Genomic DNA, 26,616 nt, shown 5'->3' on the forward strand with positions numbered 1-26,616 from the left:
GGATTCCAAGGGGGTGAGGAATGTGGGTCTGTGTTGGACATGGGGGCCGGAGCTCATGTTTCTGCTTCAAGCTCTGGGTTACAGAATCACGGAAAATGGAGCTGACCCAGAGCTGAGAATCACATAAGTCGCGATGTAAGAACTGCTCTGTGAAGTAACCCTGATGGATTCCGGTGGAATTCTCAAGTCTAAAACCAATTAACATGAGCCCGGGTGACCCGAGGCTGAACCTATTTATTTTTTAAAATTACAGAGTAATTCTCTGAGTTGAACTTGAACCTGAACATAGAGGCTGGAATTCCAAATTCTTTCTCCAGGGAGAAAGGACCTGGGGCCATATTTGCTGTGACCTGGCGGCGGCTGTGGGGTCGGGAGGTCAACAGAGCAGGAAGACATTGCCTGTGAACAATCATTAATCAGCTTCCAGAGAAACAAAGACTCCTGCCATCCATCACCACCGAGAATCCAGCCGCAGCACCTGGAGAAAAGTATCACATTCTCCGTTCAAAAGAACATTTGAAGATAAAACCACAACCAAATAGAGCAGAAGCTGGTGAAAACAACCTGATAGGTGTTAAAGAAAAAAAGGACCTTATTCGTTTGTCTGCCTGTGAGGTGACTATTTGGCCCAGCTCTTCCCAAAGCTGTCAGCTACAAGTAATTTAGTGTGTCCAGTCTTGTCAATTAGCACCTCAAAATTAGTTTATGTTTTCCTGAGGAGTGTTTAAAATTCCTTTCTGTCGGTCCAACCATCATCTGTTTGTCCATCACCTGTCTGTCTGTCTTTCTGTCTACTATAGTCTGTCAGTCTGTCTGCCAGTCTATTACTGTAGCATCTATCTCCTTTATCAGCAATCTACTGTCTGTATGCCATCTGCATACTAGTATCGATGTGGATTCCCATCACCTATGTCTCTTGTTCTTTCTCTTACCACTGAATTTGGGCCACTTTGCCCAGACGCTTGGTGCCCCTTGACCTTCTGGCAGGACCCTGAGGCCCTGACAACACTCCCATTCTTGTTAAGTTTCTCCACTGGCAAGCCTGCAGGAGAAGCTCTAGACTGGATGGCCTGAGAGCTGCACGGAGGAGCAGAGCATGGCCCTCCATTGCTGGGCTCCCTTGGCTGGGTGGGAAATGTGTGTGGGAGAGATTAAAATGTGGGGTCTCGTCCACACAGACTCCATTTATTTACCTGTTGAGGGTGCAGACAAGCCTTACCTATATCAAATTCATTTGAGCAAAAGGCTGCTGGGCACCTGTCCAGCTCAGACCATTTCCCACAAGCCTCCATTCAGCATTGGTGGAGCACGACTCCAACCTTTGTGGCTCCCTGACCTCCGGCAGAAAGAGGTCCAGACCTTCCAGGAAGCCTGGGGCCAAGGACCCTCCTTCCAAACCATCCCCTCAGACAGTCTGTTTTCAGTGATCCCCCCTGCCCCTCCCCCCATAACCTGCCTCTCCTCCTTTTGTCTTCTGGTCCCTAGTAATAGTTTGTGGTAGGCACCTGGTAACCTTCTGTGCCAGACTTCCTGGGCTCCAGCCTGGGCACACACAAACCTCATCACACCCCAGCTTCCTCGTCGGTGACACAGAATCGCAGAGAGACCAGACAGGAGGAAGGAGGCTCTGGCCGCTGCTTGCTAAGTGCTAATAGCAATTGCAAATCCACTGCAGAAAGGATAATTTTTATTTCTCCCAGAACTGACTTTGCATGATACTAATAGTTCTTGAATGTTCAGAATTCGTAAGATTAAATATCAAAACTAAATTCTTAATGCAAGCTAGATACACTGCTGTCACCCATGATGAAAAATAAGACAGAAATCATAACTATTTAACGTGACCCATGCTGAACAGTTATTGCCAATTTAATGTAAGCCACTTGCTACCCAAGGCTCTCTTTCTTTCCGCTCTCAGGTGGGGAACTATTTTTTTCTACCAATGGCCAGTTCAGAGTTTGTTCCTCACCCCTGCTGCCCCCACCCCTGTGGAGATCACGTGACTAGCCATGAACATACCACATGATTTTTCACCCTCTCCCAGATCCCCTAGTAAGCAATAGAGGAGCCAAAGGGAGGCAGAGCCACAGCTGGGAAGAGCAGATGTCCTGCGGTCTGTAGATGGCATGCCATTCTAGATAGCCACTCTTCACGTGGTAGGGGCCACAAAAACGTGGGCTTCGCTTCTTGTAGTAGCAAGCATCACTTTGTCAATTAGAGTGGGATGTGAGCCATGGAGAATACGAACTCCAGTCCCTAGGCAGGAGCCTGGAGGTAAGATGGGGCTGTGAGGATTCGGCTGTGCATGTTAGGGGTAGGTGGCCCTTGTAAATTGGGGGATGCCTGGGGACGAGGTCTGAAATGTTATTACTCAAGCGGGCATGGTTACTGGTGCTGCTCAGTGGTGGGGGTGGGGGTGTAACATACCTGAGTTTGATATTGAGCACCAAAGCAACAACAAAAAAAAGTAGCACAGGTTTTCCACCTCTATCCTAGCCATTAAGCCAAGGGCCCTGGCGCCTGTGTGATGGGATGCAGCATCCTGTGACTGCTGTATGGCGGTGGTTAGAAACTGAAGACTGTTGCTTTGCTCCCCAGAACTAATGAGTGTTCCTGGCCTTCTCTCTCCTTTCCCTGTGGGTCAGCCTTCCGGTTCACACAAAGCAACCCTCATTCTCATGGAGAGGGTGGCCTGCCGGGACTTCCCAGGGCAAAGCTTCCCCTCCTTCAATGAAGTCACCTGGTGGAGTGGTATTTGCTGCCCTGCTGTGTGTAAGCATCTACATTTGTCACCCTATCTACGCAGCACCTGTGTTTTCACCTACGCACATGTTTCTTTACACCAACTACTTTTTAAATTCAGTCTGGTCCTATGGAAAAGAAAACAATCACAGTCGGATATGCCAAGGCACAAGCGATTCCAGAAAACACGGAAACAGAATCAACACAGGCCTTGTAAGATGAAGAAAAGTCTTCTCGCCACTTAACACAGGTATGTGGATTGCACCTTGGAACACACTGCTACAATGTCAAGGGGGTGGTGTTTCAGTAAGGCCACACAGCTTGGTGTCCTCCTCTCCCTGAGGTCCTTCAAAAATGACAGCCTTGGTTTTCTGAGTTTAATCTTGGGGGTGACGTAGCTCCTCCATGATGCTGTCTTCAATTCAGCTTCACTCCGTGAGACACTGCTCACAGTGTCCGAAGCACAGAGAACACATTAATGCTCACGCTTCACTTCTCTCTCTGCTTACAAGATGTCCCCCAAGTATCAGACACCACGCTGTCTGGCAGCGCAGGCCCCACCCTGGCCATTTGTGGGTGGCTGCCAGTACTAGCTTTCCTGGGCAGATCTCACTGATGCCCAGGGTCACCCGCAGAATTCCCTCTAATTTTCACACAAGTCCAGTGTGGAAAACACATTATGCTCTACTTGCAGATTGGCTGCCTGACTCTCCCATCCCCTCATTCCTGGGGTCAGACTATGGCACCGGCTCACTTACCCTCAGCAATCTGCAGTGTTGGTGGACGGAAACACATCCCCAAAGCTCCCGAAACAAGGAGGTTCTCCAGGTGCCTAATATGGCCGGTGGGTGGGAAGTCCATGTCTGTGCATCTTCTAAGATGGGCCTCTCCTCTCCTCTCTGCTCTGTTTCAGCTGTGGCTGGGGCTCCTCTGCTCCCACTGCCTGGACCTGAGGCTGGACCTGCGCAGGAGGCCTGGGGGGGTGGTGTCTCAGCAGCTCCCAGATGCTCCCCACTGTGTGGTTCATGAGAAATGAGGCTCAGAACCAGGGGCCTCCTACAAGGAGGCCGTGCTTGTGACTTGGGGATGTGCCGCTATGTCTGCAGCTCCTTCTTCCACCCCAGGAAACTGTCCTTCTGAGATTAGCCACTGCAAAGGGCTCAAACTCTCACCACAGCCCCCTCCTCCCTCCCTCCGAATCAAAGAGCCACCCCTGAGGGAAGACGGGAGAAGCCTCTATAATCACCCTAAAATTAAAATCAAGACTCGGAGATGTTGCTTACAAGACAGACGCTTCCAGGCTCTGAAGGACTAATAACGCGACAAGCACTCTTCTGAATACATAAAACCTCGAAACTGGAGTTGAACACACATCTTTGCTATCGTTTCCCCTACATTAATTTTTAACTCTGTATCAAGAGACATGATCATGCCTCTGGCTGCATACTAATCACCCACGACCATCGTAATTAATGAGGTTTTCAGATGTGCAGGGGTTTGAGTCACAGCAGGTGTGTCATACGCAAAGTTAAGGGTGCGGGAGATGCAAGGTGGTTGCTGCAGGCTTCTGCACCAGTGGAGACTCTCCTCCCAAGTCACAGAGCAAAACACTCCCATTCTAACACTGGATTTCCACAGAAAAACAACAGTTCTGTGCCGGTCACCTCTGCTCTGACCAGGATACACAGCGGTTACTTACCAGCAGTTCTAAGGCAACTTATGGCATAGAATACATGTCTAATATAAGGGCAGGTACTCCTTCTTCATATTACTAAGAACCACTAATTTGTTTTGTCGGTCATAGGACTTGAACTCAGGGTCTGAGTATTGTCCCTGAGCTTTTTTGCTCAAGGCTAGCACTCTACCACTTTGAGCCACAGCACCACTTCCGGTTCTCTGGTGGTTAAATGGAGATAAGTCTCTTGCTGCTTGGGCTGGCTTTGAACTGCGATCCTCAGATCTCAGCCTCTTGAGTAGCTAGGGTTATAGGTGTGAACTACCAGTGCCTGGCTTCCAAGAAATACTAATTTAAATATATACCCATCACAGAAGTGGAGGAGAATCAGCATACATTCTTTAGCTGACAACTGAAAAGATCATATGTCACCATCAAGTTGGTTTCCTTCCACAGGAGCAGGAGTTGTCCAACATTCACAAATCGATAAATAGAATTAAGGACAAAAGTCACACAATAATCTTAATAGACACATAAAAGCCTTCAGCAAAATTTTATGATAAAATCTCCAAGGTAATTAAAGATAAAAGAAATGTAGCTCAATATAATAAGGTCACTAGATGATGAATCTATAGCTAACATTATACTGAGTGGGGGAAAATTGAGATCATTTCCTCTAAAGTTAAGAGTGAGCCAAGGGTGTCCATTTTCTCCACTCTTATTTAATAAAGTGCCTGAATTCTTAGGCAGAGGAAGAGAAAAAAAAAAAAAACAAGAGGGACACAAATAGGAAAGGAAGAAGTCAATTTATCCCCATTTACAAATGATAAGATCCTATACTTAAAAGACCCTATAGCCACCACCAAAAATCTCTTGGATGTGGTAAGTGCTTTCTGCAAATTTCAGAAATCAGCAGCTTTTCTATATCCGAATACTGTTCATGTGGAAAGAGAAATCAGGAAAATAATCATATTCATAATAGCCTAAATAATTATCTTGGAATAAACCTAAGAGGGTGAGGAACTCCTAAAATGAAAACTATAAAGCCCAAAGAAAGAGACTGAAAAAACAAAACCTCCAGAAGATGAAAAGACCTTTTTGTCAATCATGAGATTGACAGAATTAATATTGTAAAAATTGCTATCTTGCTGGGCACTGGTGGCTCACGCCTGCAATCCTAGCTACTCAGGAGGCTGAGATCTGAGGCTCACAATTCAAAGTCAGCCTGAGCAGAAAAGTCCCCATGAGACTCCCATCTCCAATTAACCACCAGGAAATAGGAAGCTGTGGCTCAAAGTTGTAAAGCACTGTCCTTGAGCAGAAAAGCTCGGGGACAGCTCCCAGGCCCTGAGTTCAAGGCTCATGACTACCACCACTACCAACAAAAACTCCTATATTACCAAAAGTGACCTAAAAATCCGATGCATCCTGACCAAAAGTCCAACAGATTTTTTTTTAACAGAAGTAGAAAAAAATCAACCCTAAACTCGAATAACCAAATCATTTCTGAGCAAAAGAGCAATGTTGGAGGAATCACAGAGCCTGAGTTCGAATTATACAACACAGCCATAGTAACAGAAACAGCATAGTACTGGCACAAAAACAGGTATGTAGAATAATTGATTCAAATAAAAGACCCAGAAATGTATGAATGCACAGAGCTACCTCCATCTGATCTTGCACAAAGGTTCAAAAAACAGAGAAAAGTCAGTCCCTTCAACCAATGGTGCTAGGAAAACTAGGTTTTCTGCGTGTCGATGACTGAAAGTAGGTCCTTCCCACCCTGTAGAAAAATGAACTCAAAGTGGATCAAAGATCACAAGGGAAGACAAGAAACTGAGCTGACAAAGGAAATTCTGGGCCAGACACTTGAAGATCTAGGCAGAGGCGATGACTCTTTGAATAGGATTCTAATAGCTCAGGAAATAAGAGCAAGAACTGACATGTGGGATTGTATCAAAGCAAGAGGCTCTGCACATCAAAGGAAATAATTATCAGCACGAAGAGACAGAATGCAGAAAACCTTTGCCGGCTATTCATCTGCCATGGAATTGTTATCCAGAATATATAAAGAACTCAAAAAATTAAACACCCCAAGAACAAATAAGCCAATTAGTAAATGGGCAAATGAATGGAATGGAGTCTTCTCAAAAGAAGAGCTATGAATGGCCAATAAATACGCAAGGAAATGTTGAACATCCTTAGCTACAAAATACCCTGACATCCCATCTCTCAGCAGTCAGAGTGACAGTTATGACAGAAAGCAAACAACAAATGTTGGAGAGGCTGTGTGGGAGGGGAGGGAAGGAGGCCTCAGATGCTGTGTGCATAAACGAGGGCAGCCCCCACCATATAAGACCTGCACTACATCTGAAAGAATGGAAGACAGCACTCACAAGAGGCACCTACACACCCATGCTTGTTGCTTACCATTTACAATAGCCAAGCAATGAGTTGCGAGGAATGGATAAAGGAAATGTGCTACATACACACAAAGGAGTATTATTCAGCCATAAAGAAGAACAAAATTATGTAATTGGCAGGAACACAGATGGGACGGGAAGACATGATGTTAAGTAAATAGCACAGACACAGGAAGAAAAGTCCACTTCCCCTTATGTGTGGGATGCTGCTATGTTTATGTATTATATAATATATATATATATATGTGTATACACACACACACACATACAATGGTAAGTAGGAGGGGGTTGTTTGGGAAAAGTAAATAGTGGGAGTGGGGAGGGTGAGGGAGGGTTGATATGATCAAATTACCTTATACACACTTATGGAGGTACCACAACAAACCCCTTTGTGTAACTAGCACGTGCTAATAATTAATTACTTAATTAAAAAAGAAATTGGATCATAGACGAAAATGGGTCAGGGCGTTTTCCTACTTAGATGTGATTCCCAAGTGACCGGCTGACCGTCATGGACTTCATTTTCCAGAACAATGCAGAACGGGAATCTATCACCGCAGTCAAGGCTACTTAACCACACAGTGCCCTGAGGAACGAGGAGTTGAAGGACCGACCAGCTTGCTCGTCATTGAACTACCGGGACTCAGGAGCTCACATCCTCAGGTGCCACCTCCCTCTCCCCACCGTACCACCATCAGGAAGTCACCTTTCACCTTGTGAGGCACATGTGCAGGGCAGCACACGTTTAGGCTGATCCATCCACAGTGCTCGCTCCCACAGTGCAAACTCTGGAGGGAGAGGAGGAGGAGGAAGTAGAGTGTACCATGGAGGAAGTAGAGGAGGACGAGGAAAAGGAGGAGGATCGCCCAACTCTCTCCCTCAGTGAAGCAAGGATGGGGGAAGGGCAGTGTTCTGAGAGTCCATGATTTCACCAGCGCTGTTCACGCAGGGCCACGTCAGCGGTGGGGAAGGGAGAGGGGGCATCGGGCCTTGCAGAAGAACCTTGAAGACTCCAGTGTGGCTGAACAAGAGAGTGTGGGGTCATAGGAGGTGTGAAGGGCGTGGTGTGCAGCCAGGGAGGAGGTGCTGCCATTCTTGGGAACACCCCGGCTCCTGCATGGAACATCAAGGACAGACAGCGATGGCTCAGAGAAGGATGACATGGCCAGGCTTTCTCCATCACCCTGGCAGCCGCACTGACGACTGTGTGTAGCAAGGGGTGTGGGGAGGGCCGGGTATAGAAGCCCAGGAGGAGGCCATCACTCCATCTAGCATCCTGGCCTGGGGGGGAGGGTTTTTAAATTTTTATTTTAAAAACTTTCCTTTTATTTAATTGTACGGCTGATGTACAGAGGAATTACAGTTACACAGTAAGGTAATGAGTACACTTCTTGTTGGACAGTGTTACCCCTCTGTCATTTTATCCCACTTTCCCTCTCCCCCCAACTCCTCTTTCCCCTAATTGTAAATCTCATTGCCAACCCAGTGTCTTGTGAGTATTGCTGTTGCATCTGTTCACCCTTTTGTCTGTTGTCTCACTTTTTTTGAGTCCCCTTCTCTGCCTGCCCCAGATCAGATAAACATATACACAAGACACGGTGTGTCGTGGGCCTGGAGGATTTGGGAAGGAGTCACCAACAGGGTTTGTGGAAGAGTTGTGTGTGGGGGAGAGAGAGACAGAAAGAAATCGTTGAAGAAGAGTCAAGAACTGAACCTGAGAAGCTGGAGGAACTGCTGTGGCTGGTGTGAAGAAGCTTCTGGAAGAAGGAGGCTGGAGTGCTGTACTAGGCCCTGCTCTGTGTCCCACGGCTGGGCCGTCTCCTGAGCTCCTGTGGGGCTGGGGCTGACTGTGCATCTGTGCGCTGTGGCCTCAGCATTGTGAGCGGCCCAGTGCTTGCTGAAGACTGGATCGGTGCTTGGTGACTGTTTTCTAAGTGGCACAAGGGCTCCCTGGGGGCTACCTTCCAAGCAGGGAGGAAAAATGCCTCCTGTTCAGAGGGCTGGGGGCTAGGGCTTCGCAGCTCAGTGCTGGGACTGTTGAGAGGCAGGGGTCACCACAGGAAACCCCACTCCTCAGCCTGGCTGTGCTCAGGCGCAGCTAGGGCCCGTGCCGCGGCACCCACCCATCACCCTGGCCTCAGGTGTCTGGGGAATGGTGGCCTTGGCTCAGATCCACCCACCCTCTGCCCCCTGGAAAGAAGTGTGCCAGCCCCCAGGTTACTGTCAGGGCTGGGCTGGAGTCCTCAGCCTCACAACACCCTGGGGCATCTCTGGAAAGAGGAAAGAGGAGGCCCTGAGAGGCAGGCCAGGAAGAGGGAGGCATGACACCCGCAGTGCCACCGACTTGGGTGTGGACTCAAGGCCTCTCCCCCAGGCTGGCCACACCAGTCCCCGAGTGTGGACGCATGTGCACCTGTCCTGTTCCAGTGATTCTTGTCACCCCTTAGCGGGCTGAGGGGTGGAAAAAGACCACCCTCTGGGCTATGGCTCCAGCAGGCCCCCCAACTCCCCTCCCCGCCGGAGGTGGGCTGGGAAGATGCCAAGGGCAAGAGGAAGCCGGGGACTTGCCTTGATCACGTCTTCATCGGAGGACCTGCACTCCACAGCCTCCCGCAGAGGCGTCACGGTGCCATCCTCCTCCACCGAGACCGCCTGCACTGGCACGGCCACCGTCTTCCCCGTGAGGATGGCTGTGTTCAGGATCTCCGTCTCCTGGAAGACAAACACACCTTCCATGGTGACGCCCCAGAGCTGCTGCTGCCTCCCATTGTGTTGTCCCAGAGCTGCTGCTGCCCGCCCAGCCTCCCCACACAGACTGGCCCTTTACCCGCCTTGGAGAGCCAGGGGCCGCGCCAGCCAAGGGGTCGTCTTCTGACATCACCTGACTTTCTGCAGCAAATTCCTGATTAGCATTGCACTGGCCAAGCACTTGTACAAAGCTTACTGCGTGCCAGTTACCTCTAAAGTGCTTTATTACACACCTCTGTAGCAGTTCTGACGAGACGGGAGCCGCCATTCTCCTTATCTTACAGGTGGCACAGAGGTTTTGCACTTTGCCCAGGATCGTGGAGTAGGAAGGAATGAAATCCTGTGCTCTCAAGTCAGTGGCTTGACCAGTGACTCATGTAGGGTTAAACCTCACGCAAGGATGTGGTTGAGGGCTAGAGTGCTTCAGGCTAGATTGCCAAATGATGGATGCTACAGTGCTGCATGTCAGTGTGCTGAGTCCTGGGTGCTAGAGTGCTGGGTGCTGGGTGCTAGAGTGCTGAGTGCTAGAGTGCTTGACTAACATGCACAAAGCCCTGGGCTCCATTCCCAGCACCGCAAGGAAACGAGACCTACAAAGCTTTTGGTCTAAACGTAGGCACAATGTACTTATTCATGTCAAGTGCACAGATGAGAGCTGCACAGGGAAGGGACCAGAATCCCTGTCCCCTGCCATTCCTCTGGCAAGGATGGGGTGTCATTGCTCCCACGTGGCAAGCAGGAGGGGCTCCTTGCTCTCCTGCATACCCACATCCACCCTCAGCGACTCTGAAGAGCTCTGAGTGGGTGGGGGTCTAAATGGTGGGCTCCCGCGGAGCCTCTGACCTCACTTTGGAGGTGGGGTAAACTAATTCTCAGAACAAGGAAGTGCATCCCCTCTTGGCCACAGCCAGCATCTCCCCACCCCCGCTATCCGCATGGTCAATGCTTCCCTGTTTCCCCATTTCGAGCTTGGAGCAGATTTGACAATCCTGGAGGGTCGTGTGCCATCAGTGTCTGGGGGGAGGTCTTTCAGTGTCGGGGAGAGGTCTTTTCTGGGCATGGCCAATCAGTCTGCACCTCTTCCATGCACTCAGTGCCAGCCTACAGAACAGCAGAAAGTCCTCACCGGCCCAGCAGCTCCAGCTCTGTGTCACTCTCTTTGGTTCAGTTCCTGAGTCAACCAACCCCCACCCCCCACACCCTGATCTGAGAAAACTAAAGGTCGCAGAGGCTGTGCTGCCACCACCCCTCTTAGAGAAAGGCTTGCAACGAGCCACACTGTGTGAATTTGCTCTTCTTGTGAAATCTACAACGCCTGTGAGTACAAGCCAGCAGGCAGAATAGCAGTTCAACCATCCAACAATTACATCACCTCTCTCCTGGTGGCATCTCACTGGGCATCTCGCTGTGCCTTATGGGAGATCTTATCTTTGGCCCAGTGCAGTGGCTCATGTCTGTCATTCCGGCTACTTGCGAGGCTGAGATTGAAAAGATGCAGGGGCCACCCCAGGTTAAAAAGTTCATGATTCCCCACCTCAACAGAGAAAGCTGTGTGTGGTCGTGTACACCTGTCATCCCAGCCATGTGGAAAGTACAAATAGGATGGTCACAGTCCCATCCAGGCCAACTCTAGGGAGAAAGGTAAGATCCTATTTAAATGCCAATGAAAGCAAAAAGGGCTGAAGGACATGGCTCAGCTAGTAGAGCACCTGCCTAGCAAATACAAGGCCCTGAGTTCAAACCCTGGTACAAACAAAATGATACTATAATAACAAAAAATCGTATTCTTTCTTCACAGGATGAGGTTCATTGTATCCTGAGATTGTTTTATTTAGCTGCTGGGTATGATTGTGTGTGGACACATATACGTGTGTTTATTATTTTAGTTCTGAAAGGTAGGACTCCAGCCTGGAACTTCCCTGACTTGCCACACCTAACTCAGGTTAACTGAGTGTACCCAGGCCTCCCAAAGCTCCACGCTGTGCCTTAACCTGAGGGTGCTCAGGCTTCCCAAAGTTCTGTCGCGCTACACTCACTGGTTGTGGGGACAGCCCTACATGCTTCTCCTGCCCAAGGGAGGCCAGAGCGTGCCCCGGTTGGGGCTAAGCTGAGATGAAGTAGGGCCATCGAAACCACCCGTCCCAAGCCCCCCTTACGTTTAAGAGCAGACACTAGACACGGAGATTTCGGGGAGCCGTCTGATGGACTACCGAATTCCGAAAGTTCTATTCAGGGGAGGGGTTTATATAACAATAATGACGAGGGAGGGGGAGGGACTGACCAGGTGCTAACGATAGGCTGGTGAGCATGTCCATCACGGTGATGTCGCGGAACTTCCCGCAGAGGGGAGATTACAGTCCCCCAAGGACCGGTCCCCTGCGCCATTAGGATACTTGTGCTGGCAGATGAGAGGCGGGGCTGGTTTGGGGGAGGTTCCAGACCCAGGGTGAATGTAGGAGTGGCTAGCAGCCAAGCAATCCCAGGTCTTAAAGGTATAGTCATCCCCGACAAAGCTCCACCACTTTCATTCATACTTCTTTTTGGCCTCTTCTCCTCAGTGAGTTCCCATCTTGGTTTCATTGTGTTTTGGGTAAAAAATAAAAATCACAGGAGCAAAACCCAAGCACAATACCCCTCCACACCCCCCTGGAAGGAAAGACCCACGTGTAGTTTTCCATCTACAGGAGGAAGAGTTAGAAGGAACCAGTCATCTTTGGCAAGAAGCGACAACGTCCATCACAGAGCCTGTGGAGATAGGGCAGGGCCAGCCAATGCTAGCTTGAGATTTTGTATGTCCCACGTGGCGTGCTCCTTTTGGTGTGTTTTCTGAATGGTAGTTGGTTTCTTAAATTTCTTTACTTCCCCCAAAAGATCTATAACCTAAAAAATGCAGCGATGACTCATCCATCTTTGCCTTTTGTCTATCTGCCCACGATCTGCACACACTCAATAAATAGCCAGCGCTGTTGATGGTGCAGAATGAGATGCACTGTGAGATTCTCGTGGAGTCCGCATTACCCAGAGGCCACGGCAGTGCGAGATCTGCCTGGCGCCAGAGCAGCGTTACCATGCACAGCCCTGGAGCCATTGGAGCCATCACTCCGTGTACACCTGAGCTGCACTCAAGATTTACAAACCGCCCTGTTTACTTCAAGTGCATCCGCATCTCTGGAGTGCCATAGAGAAGTACTGACTGTGCTTTAGCCATCACCCTGAAATAAAATAATCATTCTCCCACTGTTGGAGAAGTGGGGCAGAGTCTGAAAGTCTGGAGGAAGCCTGTTCACGTGTTCCCACCAGGGCCGGCAGCTATGCCCGGCTGAGACCATCCCTAACCCTAGGATGCTTATTTTCTCTCTGTACAGATGTGAACTTCACAATCTGTCCCAGGTCACTTACGCTCATTGCATCTTGATGACTGTCATTCCTTTCCACATTCCCACCCACCCCTTCTCTTCTCTCGTGTCTCTTCATTTTGTAGGATGGACATTGGATTCCTGACTGCATTCTCCCCTTCTTCTCCTCTTCATCTGTCTGCCCCTTGCCCCCACCCCGCCCCTCTCAAGTACCCACGTCTGGGTGTTGGTTTTGTTGAACTATGGTGTTGCCTGTTTAAGGAATTACACTGTTTCAGTTCTAAAAAGTACGTGACAAGAACGGACTCTGCCTCTCCTGTGCCCTTCTCTCCCAACCGCATTGCTATTTCCCCCGAGCCTCGGGGTACATCACTGCCTGTCTCTCTTGACACAGCAGTCTTGGATATTGTCTATTGAATTTCTGAGGGTGCAATTTCATCTCTTACCTAATGACTTCAGGTACTTTCATCGATAACCTCATGAACAGAATAATGGCTTATTACGCTGTCCTTGTCTTTCATTTATTCATCCAAGTCCCATCCCTCCCCCTCTGCCCACAGAAAGGACGAACGCTGCCATAACGGCCAGTTCCTCCATTTTTCCTATTACTTTGCCGATACACATAATTTAGGATGGGTTTCTTTACTGGCTGCATTTATATTGTCAAGGAAACACTTCTAACCAGGAGACAATGTCATAAAGAAAGACTCCTGCCCCACGGCCTCACATGCATATGGTTTAAAGACAAGGCACAGAGAGAATAGAGGTGCGGGTATTGCGGGGGGGGGGGACCGGGGGCTCCTGTATAGACTCGTGGTTATAAGACAGGTACATTCAGGAGATGTAATGTCATTGCTAATGTACAATATGCTTGAAATTTGACAAGAGAGTGGCTCTTAAATGCTGTCACTGGGGGAAAAAAGTAACTGTGAGTTGGTGGATCTGTTAACTAGTTTGATTGAGAGGGGTGACATTAGTTTCACTATGTAAACAAAACGCACTGTATACTTACTAAAATTCTGATTTGTCAGTTATTCCCATCCGGTTGGAATGGTAACTCCTGGCTCCCTGAGTGCCTCCACGTGGTGCCAGGCCCAGGGTTGTCACCCTGCCCCTCACTCCTCCCATACAGCTCAGGCTCTGCCACCTGGCATTGCTGGTGTCTGGGCTGCTGTGGACGTGGGTGCTGCTTCTGAGGCTGGGTCATCGATGGAGACAGAGATTCCCACCTGGCTTTCCTCCCACCGTGTCTGCGCTTGGAATTCAGCTGCCAGGCTGGGAACAAGCCCTGAGAACACGGAGCAACTGCCTGTGAGTGGTCGGACCGGCAGACCCAGTGGGCTTCCAGCAGTGGCCGTGGGATGTGGGCTGGAAGAGGCCTCAGGGACGAGTCCCCACCCACTCCTTGCTGAAATGAGTCGGGGTCCCAGGAGGGGCCACCGCTGCCTCTGGTCCACCCTGGAGGAGTCATAGCAGAAGCAAATATAAATGACTAGGCTTTGATGTTTCCTGACGTAGCAATGGATAGCGAACAACACCTGCCTACTCTACCAGGTGAGACAGCGACTCATGCTCACCTGCTCACCTGTTCACTTCCCAGCTCTTCTCATCCCTAAAAGTCTTTTCTCCACTCGTGAGGTTGAAGATGTCCGTCTCCTGTTCTGGCCTGTCAGCAGCAGGCTCTTCTGGGTACCAAGGCAGATGTTGAAGCCAGGAATGTCTTTATCGGCGTGGAGCAGACAGTTCACAGCGGATGTCCTGGGCCAGTGTCCAAGACGCAGACCTGATAACACTTTGTGGTGGCTCAGATTGATTGGATTGAGAAGTGCCCAGAGATTAGCAAAGCACTATGGTGATGATGAACCAGAGAAGATGGACTAAGAGGGAAAACACAGACTTCAGAGTAGATGGTGCCATCAAGCATTTAATGGGCCCCCGTCTAGTGGAGCCCAGGAGGAAGAGAACAAGCCCTTAGTGCCCATGTCTCTCTTCACACACAGAAATCTCCACAGGAGTGGAGAACCAATAACTTTTATGTATAATCGCCTCACTTGGAGTGCATAACACACAGAGCTCGAAAAGCACACTTGGGAAGCAGGGTTCTGAACGTAACTGACCCCACAGGCCCCACAGGCCTGGAGGCACCAGCCTGGGCCTTTACCCTAGGAGGCATGGGTGGCAGTGAACCATTGCCCTCCCATTTGTCCTCAGTAGCTCTGATGCAAGCATTTTCCTAGGACCCCAATCCATTTATCTGGATCACCCCACAATGCCTGCTGTCTGGGAATCGGATTTTTTTTGTCTTAGGCGTCTAAAGAAATCTCCTTATATTACAAAGGTACTTCTTAGAGTTGCATAAGTAGTTTCAAATCTTATTTAGAATCTAGTTTTGGAATTAGGAAGCTAAGTGACAGCTGTTTAATTAACTCCTTAAGCTGATTAGCAGGCATTACTGACAATCCCTCGAGAAGGAGTTCCTGACGGAGTGAAGGATCGGGGCAATGCTAGGAAACCCTCAGCCACAGGCTCCTGGCATCTTCAAGGGTGTGGCCAAGCATGGGGTGTGCTTATTGCAATCACGGCTGGGTGAGATGCCAGAAGGAAGAGGAAGAAGCATTTGGGATCTGCTAAGAATGCACAGAAACTGTGGTCCTGAGAGCTTTCTCAAGAGCAGTTGGTCATGTACACAAATCCCCCATGCCTGGCTGTGTTGCACCAGGAAAGGGGGTTGGATCCACCTTTGTGCCCCCTGTTGTGGCTTGTGTATTCCTCCTTTGGAGGAACAAGACAAAGACCTAGCAATGAGTTGAAGACTCTACGCCCATTTGGTCCTTAGTCTGACAGTGTCTGAAGAGGAGGCTGCCGGGGATCACACAGTATCTAGAGTCTGGCTGCCTGTCCAGGACCCCAGGCCTGGAGAGAGAACAGAATCATGCGATATCTCCCTTTTTGATCTTTTGGGGGCTTCTTGGCATGTATGGACCGGAACCATGTGAAGAAGAAAGAAGAAGGAGGGAGCGAAGAAGAGGAGGAGAGAAAGAAGAGGTGTGGGAGAGAGGAAAGGAAGAGGAGGGAGAGAAGGAAAAGGATCCTGAGGAAGGAAGGAAGGGGAAGCAAAGGGAGGAGGCAGGGAGAGGGGGAAGGGAGGGAAGAGGAGCAGGAGAGAAGGAACATGAGGGCACTTTGGGAAAATCTCCTGGTGATTGCAGTTTTCTCAGAAATTTGCCACCCCTGGCTTTTAGACTGGGTTTTAGTGAGGGATTTTCTATAAGCTGGGGAGGAGAGATGGAGCTGACTTCAGCTCCACACACACACATACACACATTACCATCCGCTCACTCGAGGTGGGCACTTCATTTTTTCACATAGTCACATCATTCTGCTTTTACACCAGTTTGGTCACCGCTGACAGAAACTGTTGTTTAGCTTTTCCTGTCCCCTCCTGGCACCCCACCTGACTGTCACTGTGCTGCTTCCTGCCTCCAGGGTTCAAATATAGCCGTGTGTGGTCTGTGTCAGGCTACTCATACGTGGCACGGTGCCCCAGCCTCCTCCACATAGGAACTTCAGGATTCCCTCTGTGTGGGACCGGGGCTCCTCCTGTGCAATGGAGTGACTTTCAGGGCGCAAACACCAACGCCTCACTGGCTGGTGCAAATATATTCATAAAACCACCACATTCCCCACCCCCGTGGACAGATCCAGCCCATGCCTATATTTTCATTGGCTGTGCAGATTAAATTCTTGGTTAATGCATTACAATCTTTAAGCACAAGGAGCTAGGTAGACATCGAGCTGTCTTAGAACATCAGAAACTTAAGAGATTCTGGGGTGGGGTTCAGGTCGAGTAGAGTGGTGGTCCTCTTCTGAAGAGATTCACAGTTTTCACAACTTTGGAAGCTGGGATCCTGGTGTAGATGCTTCTAGTATGTTACGAGGGATTCAACAGGACCAAGAGCCAAACCACACTCAACCCCAACAGCTGAAGTGAAAATCTGTGAGAAACAGGAAGGGCACAGGGGAAGCCCTGGGCTTTACTGATGAGCTTTGCTTTCGTGTGCGAGACCCTCTTTGTGTCAGAAATAGTGAACCCCATGATTCCCTGGCTTTCTTGATAAGAAACGTCTGACAACCTGGCGGAGACACCATGAAGAGCCCTTGCCATACATCATGCCAATAACTGTGTGGCCATGATGGTGCTCATAAGAAACGTATACTTCATTCACAGATTCCAGAAGGCTGCGATGCGGGACGTGGCACAAATATTTAATCCGTGTCTGTTGATAGACTCCTGATAGTTTGGGGTTCCATGCTTTGAAAGCAGGGGAAGTTTTGCCTGTGGCCTTTCACAGGATAGTTCGCATCCTCGTCTCTGTCGCTACAGAGAAATGCGTGCCGAATCGTCAAAGGCGACAGTGTTTTCTGTAGGCAAAGCGAGGCGCCTTGGTTTGGTGGTTCCTGACACTAAGGAATTAATTCAATTGGTCCCGGAAGGAAAGGCAAAATTAATCAACATCAAAGGGCTGCTCCCAGGCTGCTCTGGGATGGAGGAGGTGGTCCTAACGGAGGGCCTGGTGGAAGGTGGGAGTCCTTCTTGTGCTGACTCTCCGTGGGCCCAGGATCCCTGGGAGTGAGATGCCCTGGCTTGCTAATCCCAAATGGGCTGGAGTGCCTTTCACCTTGGCAGCTTAGCCCTGGAATATATTAGGTTCTTTTTTTCCCTTCCTTTACCAGACAACTTCGTAATTATGTTTTACCTAAGCTAATGCAAAAATGAATTTGCATGTCTGCAGCCCACACTAGTGAGAGCATGGATGCCCTGTAGATGATTTCGGAAGCACTACAGAATCCGTCTGCCGCTTGACCTTGGGTCCAAGCTTCACCTGGGCATGGCCTTGGGCTCTGGAGCACTGTGGACAGGTCACCCTCCCCTCCAGGGGTAGGCCACTGGTGGGAAGGCCACGCCGGTGTCATCACCAGGTTGGGCCCTGATCCAACCTGCCAGCCAGCTAAGGAGAGTCACAGGAGGGATCAGGGCCTGAGGAAATGAAGACCATCATTGGCCCCGACCTTCCCTGACAGCTGGGACATCGAGCTGGTGGACCCTGGTTTGCTCTCAGCTGTCTTGAATTATGGAGATAGGAGGTGGCTTTCTCCAGCTCTGCTTTCGGGGTGTTTGTGGGGTGCCTAGAGCTACATCCATGTGGGCAACCAAAGCCAGGAGGAGACCTCACCCAGTCCTCTAGGACTCATCCACCCATCAGCTCCACATGTGCCTCTGGCTGAGCTTCCGACTCCATGTTCCCTCTGCTCACTCCACGTCTATGCCAGGATGCCCCCCAGAGCCAGGGCCTTTGCTGCCATTCCACACGAAGCTGGGAGCCTTGCCCGGGCCCTCACTGAAGCATGTCTTCTTATTCATCTCAGTGTTTTCTGAATCCACCTTCAATTCCTTTCAATCAATCTCCATTTCAACAGATGATATGCACCGTAGCTTTGTTCTGCACTGCAAGTGCAATAGATCTGCTGGTAGATCCTTCTAGATCTCTCCAGGTCTCTGACTAAAGGTGGGAGGTCTTGTCTCCCTCAGGAGGCTTCAGGTGAGCCCTGCGTCTCGTGTCCACAGCAGCCAAATGCCATCAGATTCCGTCGAGCTCAGCACAAGTGCGAGAGGGACCAGGGCTCCATTGGCTAGGATATCCACACAATCATCTCCTTGGGTTTGTTGCCACCCTTTTAAAAAATTTAATTAAGCTGGGCTTTGGCAGAGCCCTCAACCCACGTCAAGCCAGCGAAGCATCTGCCACTCATTCACCTCAGCTGGCTGGACAGGACGGAGACAAAGCCAAGGTCTGGTCTGCAGTCCGACCTGGCTGGAGGGTTGCTCTGATTCACCAGGCTGGCATGGCAGCCCAGCTCTGTCCAAGAGGCTCCTAATTACCCAGGAAAACACAGACACATCAAAGCCAAGCTCTTCTGTCTTCCTGAGGCCCAGGAGTCCCTGAGCTGGGATCCTGCGGGTTGATTTTCAACCCAGAGTTGAGAGCACAACCCCACGTGGAGGGCTGATGAAGTATCCGCGGCTGGGGCCTCATTCAAGGCCATTACCCCGGAATTCCCCTGCCGCGTGACCCGGCTTCCACCGTTCCTTATATCTTCGCAGGCAAGAGGAGGGTGGCACCACAATGCAAACCCAGAAGCAAAGAAGGAACTAAATCCAGAGCTAAATTCGGAAAGTACTGTGTGAGTGTGACACCCGGGGCAGGCAGCATGCTGGTCCCCAGGCTCCCTGCTGTACTCAGAGCCAGGCCAGAGGACAGAAGGAGCCAGGGGGGAGCTCACAGCCAGCTCCTCCTTCACCTCACCCCTTACCGCCATCACTGCCCAGCCCTTCCCTGCACACTGGACTACTGGTGGTTCTTAGCTGCCTCCCTCCTCAGACAAGCCAGCCCCATTCGCTCCCCATCTCTCAGCGCCTCCTCCTTCCCATTCAGGAGACCCAAGTGGAACAGATCTGATTTTTATGTTCATTCAGTTACATTTTAAGTCACCTAAGTCCTTTACCGGAGAGAGTGTAGACGAGGGTGGATCTCGGTGGGTGGCCGGCACCAGAAAGGGCGCCTGTGATCTCACCCACGTTCTCAGCAGAGGGCAGGACAAAGGTTTCCATGGTTGTTATAAAAAGGCTCTGTTCTTGCCTTAAGTTTTTCTTCTTTCTGTTACTCCCTCCAGCATGATACCTTATTTCCTAAAAATCATCTTCCACCACAGGGACACTCTTATATTCCCATCTCATTACAGGACCTCCTTTTCGTGAGGGCAGGGCTCCATCCAGGAGTGCTTCTCAGGGTGGTGGAGAAAGTCCAATGTGAGTGAGGAGATAAACCAGAACATGACGTGGGAGAAAATCCACAACTTGGCTCACTCTGGGGGAGAATGCCATGGGCAAAATGAGGAGAAAACTACCAAAGATTCCATGGGATGCAGAAGTCTATCCTGCGGGTAATGAGATGACTTCCTTCCCACCCACTCACCCTGTGGTAGGGATAAACAGAGGCTTGCAAATGTACATTGACCTTGATTTTGTGGCTAAGTGGCTTTCGAACTTGGGCCATTTACAACAGATGCATAAAGGCAATAACAGAAAGAAGGTGAGAAATGTGCTCCATACTTCCTTGAATGCAATAAAGATGGTAGGAACATTCCAGAGGAGAAAGGGAATGGCAGATTGTGCTGCTGGTCCTTTGCGAGCCAAGGAAGGTTTAAGCCTGTGGGATCCGAGATGCCATTGTGGAGAGACAAGAGAGAAGGTCGGTCCTGCCCCAGATTGGAGAAAGAAGGCAGAAGTAAAGCATTACCATCCTCTTTCCGTAGGCTCCAGAGCAAGGACTGACTGCAGAGCTAATCTCCTCACACTGGAGGATTTATGTTAACGGCCCACTCCAGGTGCTCAAGAAAATACACTTGGTCTTGACTTTGGCTTTTATCACTTGTGCCCCGAAAAAGCTACCCGTCTCCAAAACCAGATTTATAATGACCTGTATGCCTGTTCTCACCTGCCCCAATCATAAAACCAGTCATTTTTTCCTATTTCTTTTCCAACATGAAGTACACTAAGTAAAATTTCCTGTTTTGTCTAAATCTGTGTAAAATATTATAGGACTGTTGGAGTCTCAAATCCATAAAGGATGCCAATAGTAATGACATACATGCTATCTGGATAGGTTTTTAATAACTGGAAGAAAATTCAAATACTATTATTGTGGCAGATTATAATGACTTTTATTCAACAAAGCAATCTCCGTGGGCAAGGCCATTATCTTAAAAGTATTTTGATAAGGATAAATCTATGTAAAAAAAGACAGCACATCTCATATGCAATTGTTAGACTCCATTAAACATGCTTAATAATTAGTTGGCCAAAGAATCTCATTAGACGTATATTAAATGTGTATTTAAGCCGTATTTGAGACAGTTCATTAAGAGCGACATGGTGAGCTTTACTGCATAACTTTAGTAAAATTCCATATGAATTAAAGCTTGAATCAATGCTGCTTTACTTTGTCTTTGAGGAGAGAACAGTGCACTGTATGGATTTTTTTAATCCCCAAGAAAATCAGCCTCTGACACATCATGCATTTCACAACTGCTCATCTTAGGGATATTTTACATGTGATACATTCATCCACTTAAAACCTATCCTTCAAGGAGATTTTTACAAGCTTACAATTGTGCAAAACTACCACCACAATCTGACTTTAGAATATTCCATCACCACCCCAAATTTTCCTCTGATTCTTTTTATAGTTGATTACAATTTTAGCCTTGATTTGTTTTGTGTTTTGATTTGTTTTCATTATAGTGCAGCATGTTCTGGAAAGTTCACAGACATTAACCATAAAGCATGTGGTCTTTCATGACTTGCTTCTTTCACTTAGTATGCCAGTGTCTGGATTGATCTTTGAGGAATCACCAGCGTTGTACAGTACAGAGTAATGTTTCATCATGAAGATATCAAACTCCATATACTCAATCACTTCATACACATTTGGCGCTATCTCATTTCAGCTACTTTTTAAATAGTGCAAGTTGAATACTCACTTTAAGTCTTTCTTCTGGAGGGTGAAATTGCAATTCCTTACAATAATAAGGAAGATGGCGTCACTTAAAATGTATCAGTGCTAGTGAAGGCAGTGCCTGCAAGCTTTGTTCTCTATGCTCAGAATGGATTTGCCTACTGAGGTCTTTTGTGGTTCTATGTGAGTTTTAGGGTTGTTTTAAATATTCGGGGGGAATGTAATTTTCAAATTTTGATAAGGACCACCCTGGTTGCTAGGGGTATGATAAGAATTTTGACAATGTTAGTTTTCTAAACCATGAACATGGGCTCCTTCGTGTGTGTGTGTGTGTGTGTATGCGCGCGTGTGTGTGTGTGTGAACTCAAATTTCATCTATCAATATCTGAAAGCTCAGGGGCAGATCTGTTTCACCTACTTGGTTAAATCTGTTTCCAAACATTTAATTGTTTTGATGCTCTGTTGTGCATGGGCTTGCTGAGTTTCTATGTTTATATTCCAACCCCAATTGCCCAACCCAATACCACGCCTCATTTTAGATCTGATGTTAGGTCTTTGGTCCATTCTGAGTTGAGCTTGTGTAGGCTGAGGTAAGCATTCCACTTTGCTCCTTTGTATGTAGATACCTAACTTTTTCCATACTATTTGCCAAGACAGTATTTTTTGGCAAGTTTTGTTCAGTTTCATATTTGTTTGCTGAAATAAAATTCACCCCCTCCATCACCTTTAACCGAAGGTCCACATCTTGTATCTTGTTAGGACCACTCTCATTGTCAAGGCTTCTTGTGACTGAATCATCTAGTTACTGTGAAGGGGCAGCTCTAAGCCATTTTCTATCTGCTACACAGGGTTGTGGGTCTTCACACTAAACATGGAGTCCGAGTAAGAGGCAGCCTGGTGAGTTCATATAGCATGGCTATCTTTCTTCTTCCCTCTCCTGGCTTCTGATCCCTCATGATTATAAGATGGCTGCTGGAATTCATGATCCAGAATCGTCATAAAACCATGAACACTGGAAACTCAACAGGCACTTCCTGCCCAAATCGCTTCTTTGTTGAGAGAAAAATTGTTCTATGACAGTAGCTCACTCAGGAGTTTTGTATAAATTAGAAAAGTTGCTCCCCTAAACTTGCATAGCTTTCTAAAGATGGAGCTGGGCACTGGTGCTCAAACCTGTATTCTTAGATACTCAGAAGGCTGAGATCTATCCAAAGATCAAGGTTTGAAGCCAGCCTGGACAGGGAGGTCTGTGTGACTCTGCAATTAACAATTCCAAAAAACTGGAAGTGGAGCTATGGCTCAAGCAGTATAGTGCTGATCTTGAGCAAAAAAGCTCAAGGACAGTCCCCAGGCTCTGAGTTCAACCCCAGGACTCACATATGTACACACACACACACACACACACACACACACGGCTCCTTTATGACACTCATGACAGTATTCCTTCCAGACCTGAAAACCACACTTGTCCGCCTCAAGCCTTCTCAGAAACTTTCAAAATCTCCCTTTAGGCCATGTTGGCTAGAATGAGACCATCCACCCAGCTCCACATCTATCTCAACTAATGCACACCAGAATGAGGAGCCACCAATTCACAGTGCTGCCTGCACCACGGTCTCTGGGGAGCTGACCTCAGGGCCCCCCTCCCTCCCCCAGGGCCCCCCTCCCATCTTGGATCCCCGTCCTGCGGATCTGGGATGCAGCGGCACTGACATTTCCTATAAGTCTTCTGGGTGATTGTAGCAGATAGCCAGGTATGTGCTGCCAGGGTCAGGGTTCATGTTCTGTCTCCCAAATGATTTGTTCAAGTCCAACCTCAGAACTGTGAAATCGCATCTTTGCAGATGTCATGGAGTCAGAGTCCAAGGCCAATGCCTGCTTTCCTTAGAAGGAGAGGGAAACTTGTGGACAGGCAGATAAACAGAAAATGCTGTAGGGGCAGAGGCAGGGCCTGGAGAAAGGCAGGGAAAGATGGAAGGGGCAGCCGTGGGGCCTGGAGAGTGGTAAGAATGACAAGAACAGGTAGAGATGGAAGTTAGGGACCTCCCCATCAAGGAATTTCAAAGACAGCTGGCAACCCACGATCCAGGAAGAGGCAAAGCTACATCACCCAGCCGACATTGATTTCAGGCTTCCAGAGCCAGGAGAGAAAGACATCCTGTAGTCTCAGACCCGCCCTGTCCGGACCTTTGCTGCAGTAGCCCCAGGGCCTGAATGTGCCAGGCTTAGAACAGCTGTAATTTCAGTTCCTTTAACATCTTCCCCTCCACGCTCAGAACAAAAGAGTTCCCTTAGCAAAGAGGAGTGGGGAACAGGCTGTTCGCTGGAAGTCAACAATGTCATCTCCCAGTGCAATGCACAAGCGGCCGCATCCCTGCACTCAGGACAAAGGAGGGACGAGATTTGTGGAAGGGGCCCCTACACTCGTACCCAGCTGCTGTCAGCGCTGCTTGGGTCCTCAGCACCTCACCCCACACCTCTGTCTGCGGTTGGCTCCCAGCCTTCCTGTCATGTCACCATGGAGACCTTCCACTTCCCATTCTATGGACAATTTAAGTTTGTTCAATGCTAGGTTTGAATTGCAGTAAATTGGTTTAATTCCCCAGTGCCGCCGCCCTCCCCCCCCCCAACCGCCCCAGGGCAGCAACGGCTACAATAGTCAAGTAGATGCCACATCAAAGAAAGACAGAGGGAGCTGGAATACACTGCAGTCAATTCTCAAAACTTCCTTGAATAAATAAGAAATGTAGAGTCATCCCAAAAGATAACGCACCAACTCCCCCACCTCTCCATCCAGGGAAGAAAGGTCCTTCCCATCTCCACACCTCTTCCCTCCTCCCTTCAACACAGACTGAGTCAAGAACTTTCCAGCACTCCTGGAACAGTGCAATCCTTCCTCAGGGTTCTAAGGGACAGGTGGAATCATTCCCAGCTCCGCCAGACTTCTTGTTTGTTCTCTGTCTTCTGATCACAGGGTCCCCATTTCCGCATGTGCATGCTCCTCTAACCCCAGCGTCTTTGCATACCCTGTTTCCTTCAGCTGGAACCCCTCTCTGCCCTGCCCTCCTCCCGTTCACCCAGAGATTTCCAAGTGGGCATTAATTTTTTGGACAAGGTTCCCCTGATTTCTCTCAGTGAGCCACCCCCCCCACCTTGGCTCTCATTCATAGCACTTGTCAGAAATAGTATGCTGTATTTACTTGTGCAATTATTTGACTAAAATCTATCTTCCTCACCACATCCCGAGTTCCCCTGGGGCAGAAAGCCCTGCACGCTTTGTTTACAGTTTATCTTCAGCTCTGAACAAATTGCAGATGAATGCATGAAGCAGAGGGCCAGCTTATTTAAACATAAATGCACGTATTTATTATTTATTTTCATTATATGTATTTATTTGTGAGATATGTATTTATTTGTTCACTCCTCTACCTTCACCATTCTGAAGACTCTTGCAAGAGCGATTCCTGGAACACTGGCCCCCTAACCCTGCACATTTGGCCAATGGGCATTTAGTGATGGCCATTCAAGGGTTCAGTGCAGACCCAGGCACAATAATGCGCTGGAGTCCTCCAACCACCATGCCTAAGCATCTAAGAATGGCCTTTGGGCCAGCCACTGGAGACTCATGCTTGTCTTCCTAGCTTCTCAGGAGGCTGAGATCTGGAAAAGGTGGGTGTGAAGCCAGTTTGGGCAGAAAAACACTCTAGACTCCATCTGCAAAACAACTAGCAAAAAGCAGGGCCGGAGGCATGGTTCAAGTGGTAGAGCACCAACCTAGCAACTGTGAAGCCCAGGGATCAAACCACAGTACTGCCAAAAAATAAATAAAAAGGCCCTCAGCCTGTCTTCTAGATTTTGGTCGAATGAAGTTTTCCAGCTTCTCTCCCTGACCAGTTCCATGGCCCCTTCCTCCTCTTTCTGGCTAGTGAAGTTAGTATGTAAGGTTTCAGGAATGTTATTTCAGGTTAAATGCTTTATGTGCATAGAGAAATGCTTGCATGTGAATGGATAGCTCAAAACCAAGCTAGCTATCATCTTTATATTGACTTAGTCTGTTTTGTTTGATGGTAAGGTAGCCTCACCAACTTGGGTTTGGTTAGGATTTTTCAGTACATCATTTTCTACTCTTTTATCTTCAATCCTTTCCAGTCCTTCCGTTTTAGTTTTTGCTTAACCCTCCCCAACACCTGACAACTTGGGTGGTTCAGCCGCAGAACTTAATCATGTTTTATTGGTTGTCATACTTGTGTATTTGAATTCATTTCTCTTGTGCCTTATGTTTTCTCTTTGCAGAGGCTTTTAAAGCTTATTTTCTTTCTCTTTATTGTCTTTTCCCCCCTTCATTTTAGATGAAGCTGTTCTCTCTTCTTTTGGTCTCTCTTCCTCTCCTATTTTTGGAAATCCTTTATTTTCAATAATTATCCCCACAATTTCATCTGTAATGAGAGTCATTGATCAGTTAATTAATCATTTAATGGTGACCGAGTCATTAGAAAATGCTAGGAACTGGGGCTATGGAGATGAGTGGAACAACATGTTTGAGGATGTTTTAGTGGAACAGAAGCAATATTGCTAAACTAGGATCTGTGAGGACAGCCTGTTGGGCACCGATTCTCATTTCTTTCATGGAAAACATTTGCATCTCACTTTAAAAAAATTGCTGTAAAAAATCTAGACTTAGGTTCAGAATTCTGTTCAAAGACAATGGCTGGGATCAGTCCCTACTACAAGGAGACAAAGCAGAGCAAACACTTCACTGGCCCAGGGTACCTGGGCTCCCACAGGTCCGAGCCAACTCCCCACGCACAAGTCCTGGGTGCCTGTGCAGCTCTGAGGTCAGCAGACACACCCTGGAGATGCTGTGAATTCAACACTTTCACCTCATCACCAGATCTGATTCCATTTTACAGATGAGGACCTGTGTTTGTAATTGGAACAAGTCTAACGGTGTTCTCACAACACTGAATTGCAGGATAGGCACAATTTGCATACATTTACATGTCCCGCATATTTAGGTGATATCGTGTGAAAGTGTGCGTGGGGTAGAGGGAGTCAGGTAGCCAGGTAACCTTGGGTTGCATCTGGCATATGCATGC

At 48.5% G+C, this 26,616-nt stretch overlaps 1 protein-coding gene across 8 annotated transcripts in view; it reads right to left on the minus strand.

The window, feature by feature from the left end:
• Positions 1–26,616, minus strand: part of Tmem132d (transmembrane protein 132D) — a 310,602-nt gene that overhangs the window by 35,136 nt on the left and 248,850 nt on the right. For all 8 annotated transcript variants that reach the window (XM_048343144.1, XM_048343150.1, XM_048343145.1 and 5 more), the window contains one exon: positions 9,409–9,552. In XM_048343144.1, the coding sequence (XP_048199101.1) occupies positions 9,409–9,552 (144 nt within the window). The remainder of the gene's footprint in view (positions 1–9,408; positions 9,553–26,616) is intronic.

Source organism: Perognathus longimembris, chromosome 3 (genome assembly GCF_023159225.1).
Source record: "Perognathus longimembris pacificus isolate PPM17 chromosome 3, ASM2315922v1, whole genome shotgun sequence".
Taxonomy (NCBI): domain Eukaryota; kingdom Metazoa; phylum Chordata; class Mammalia; order Rodentia; family Heteromyidae; genus Perognathus; species Perognathus longimembris.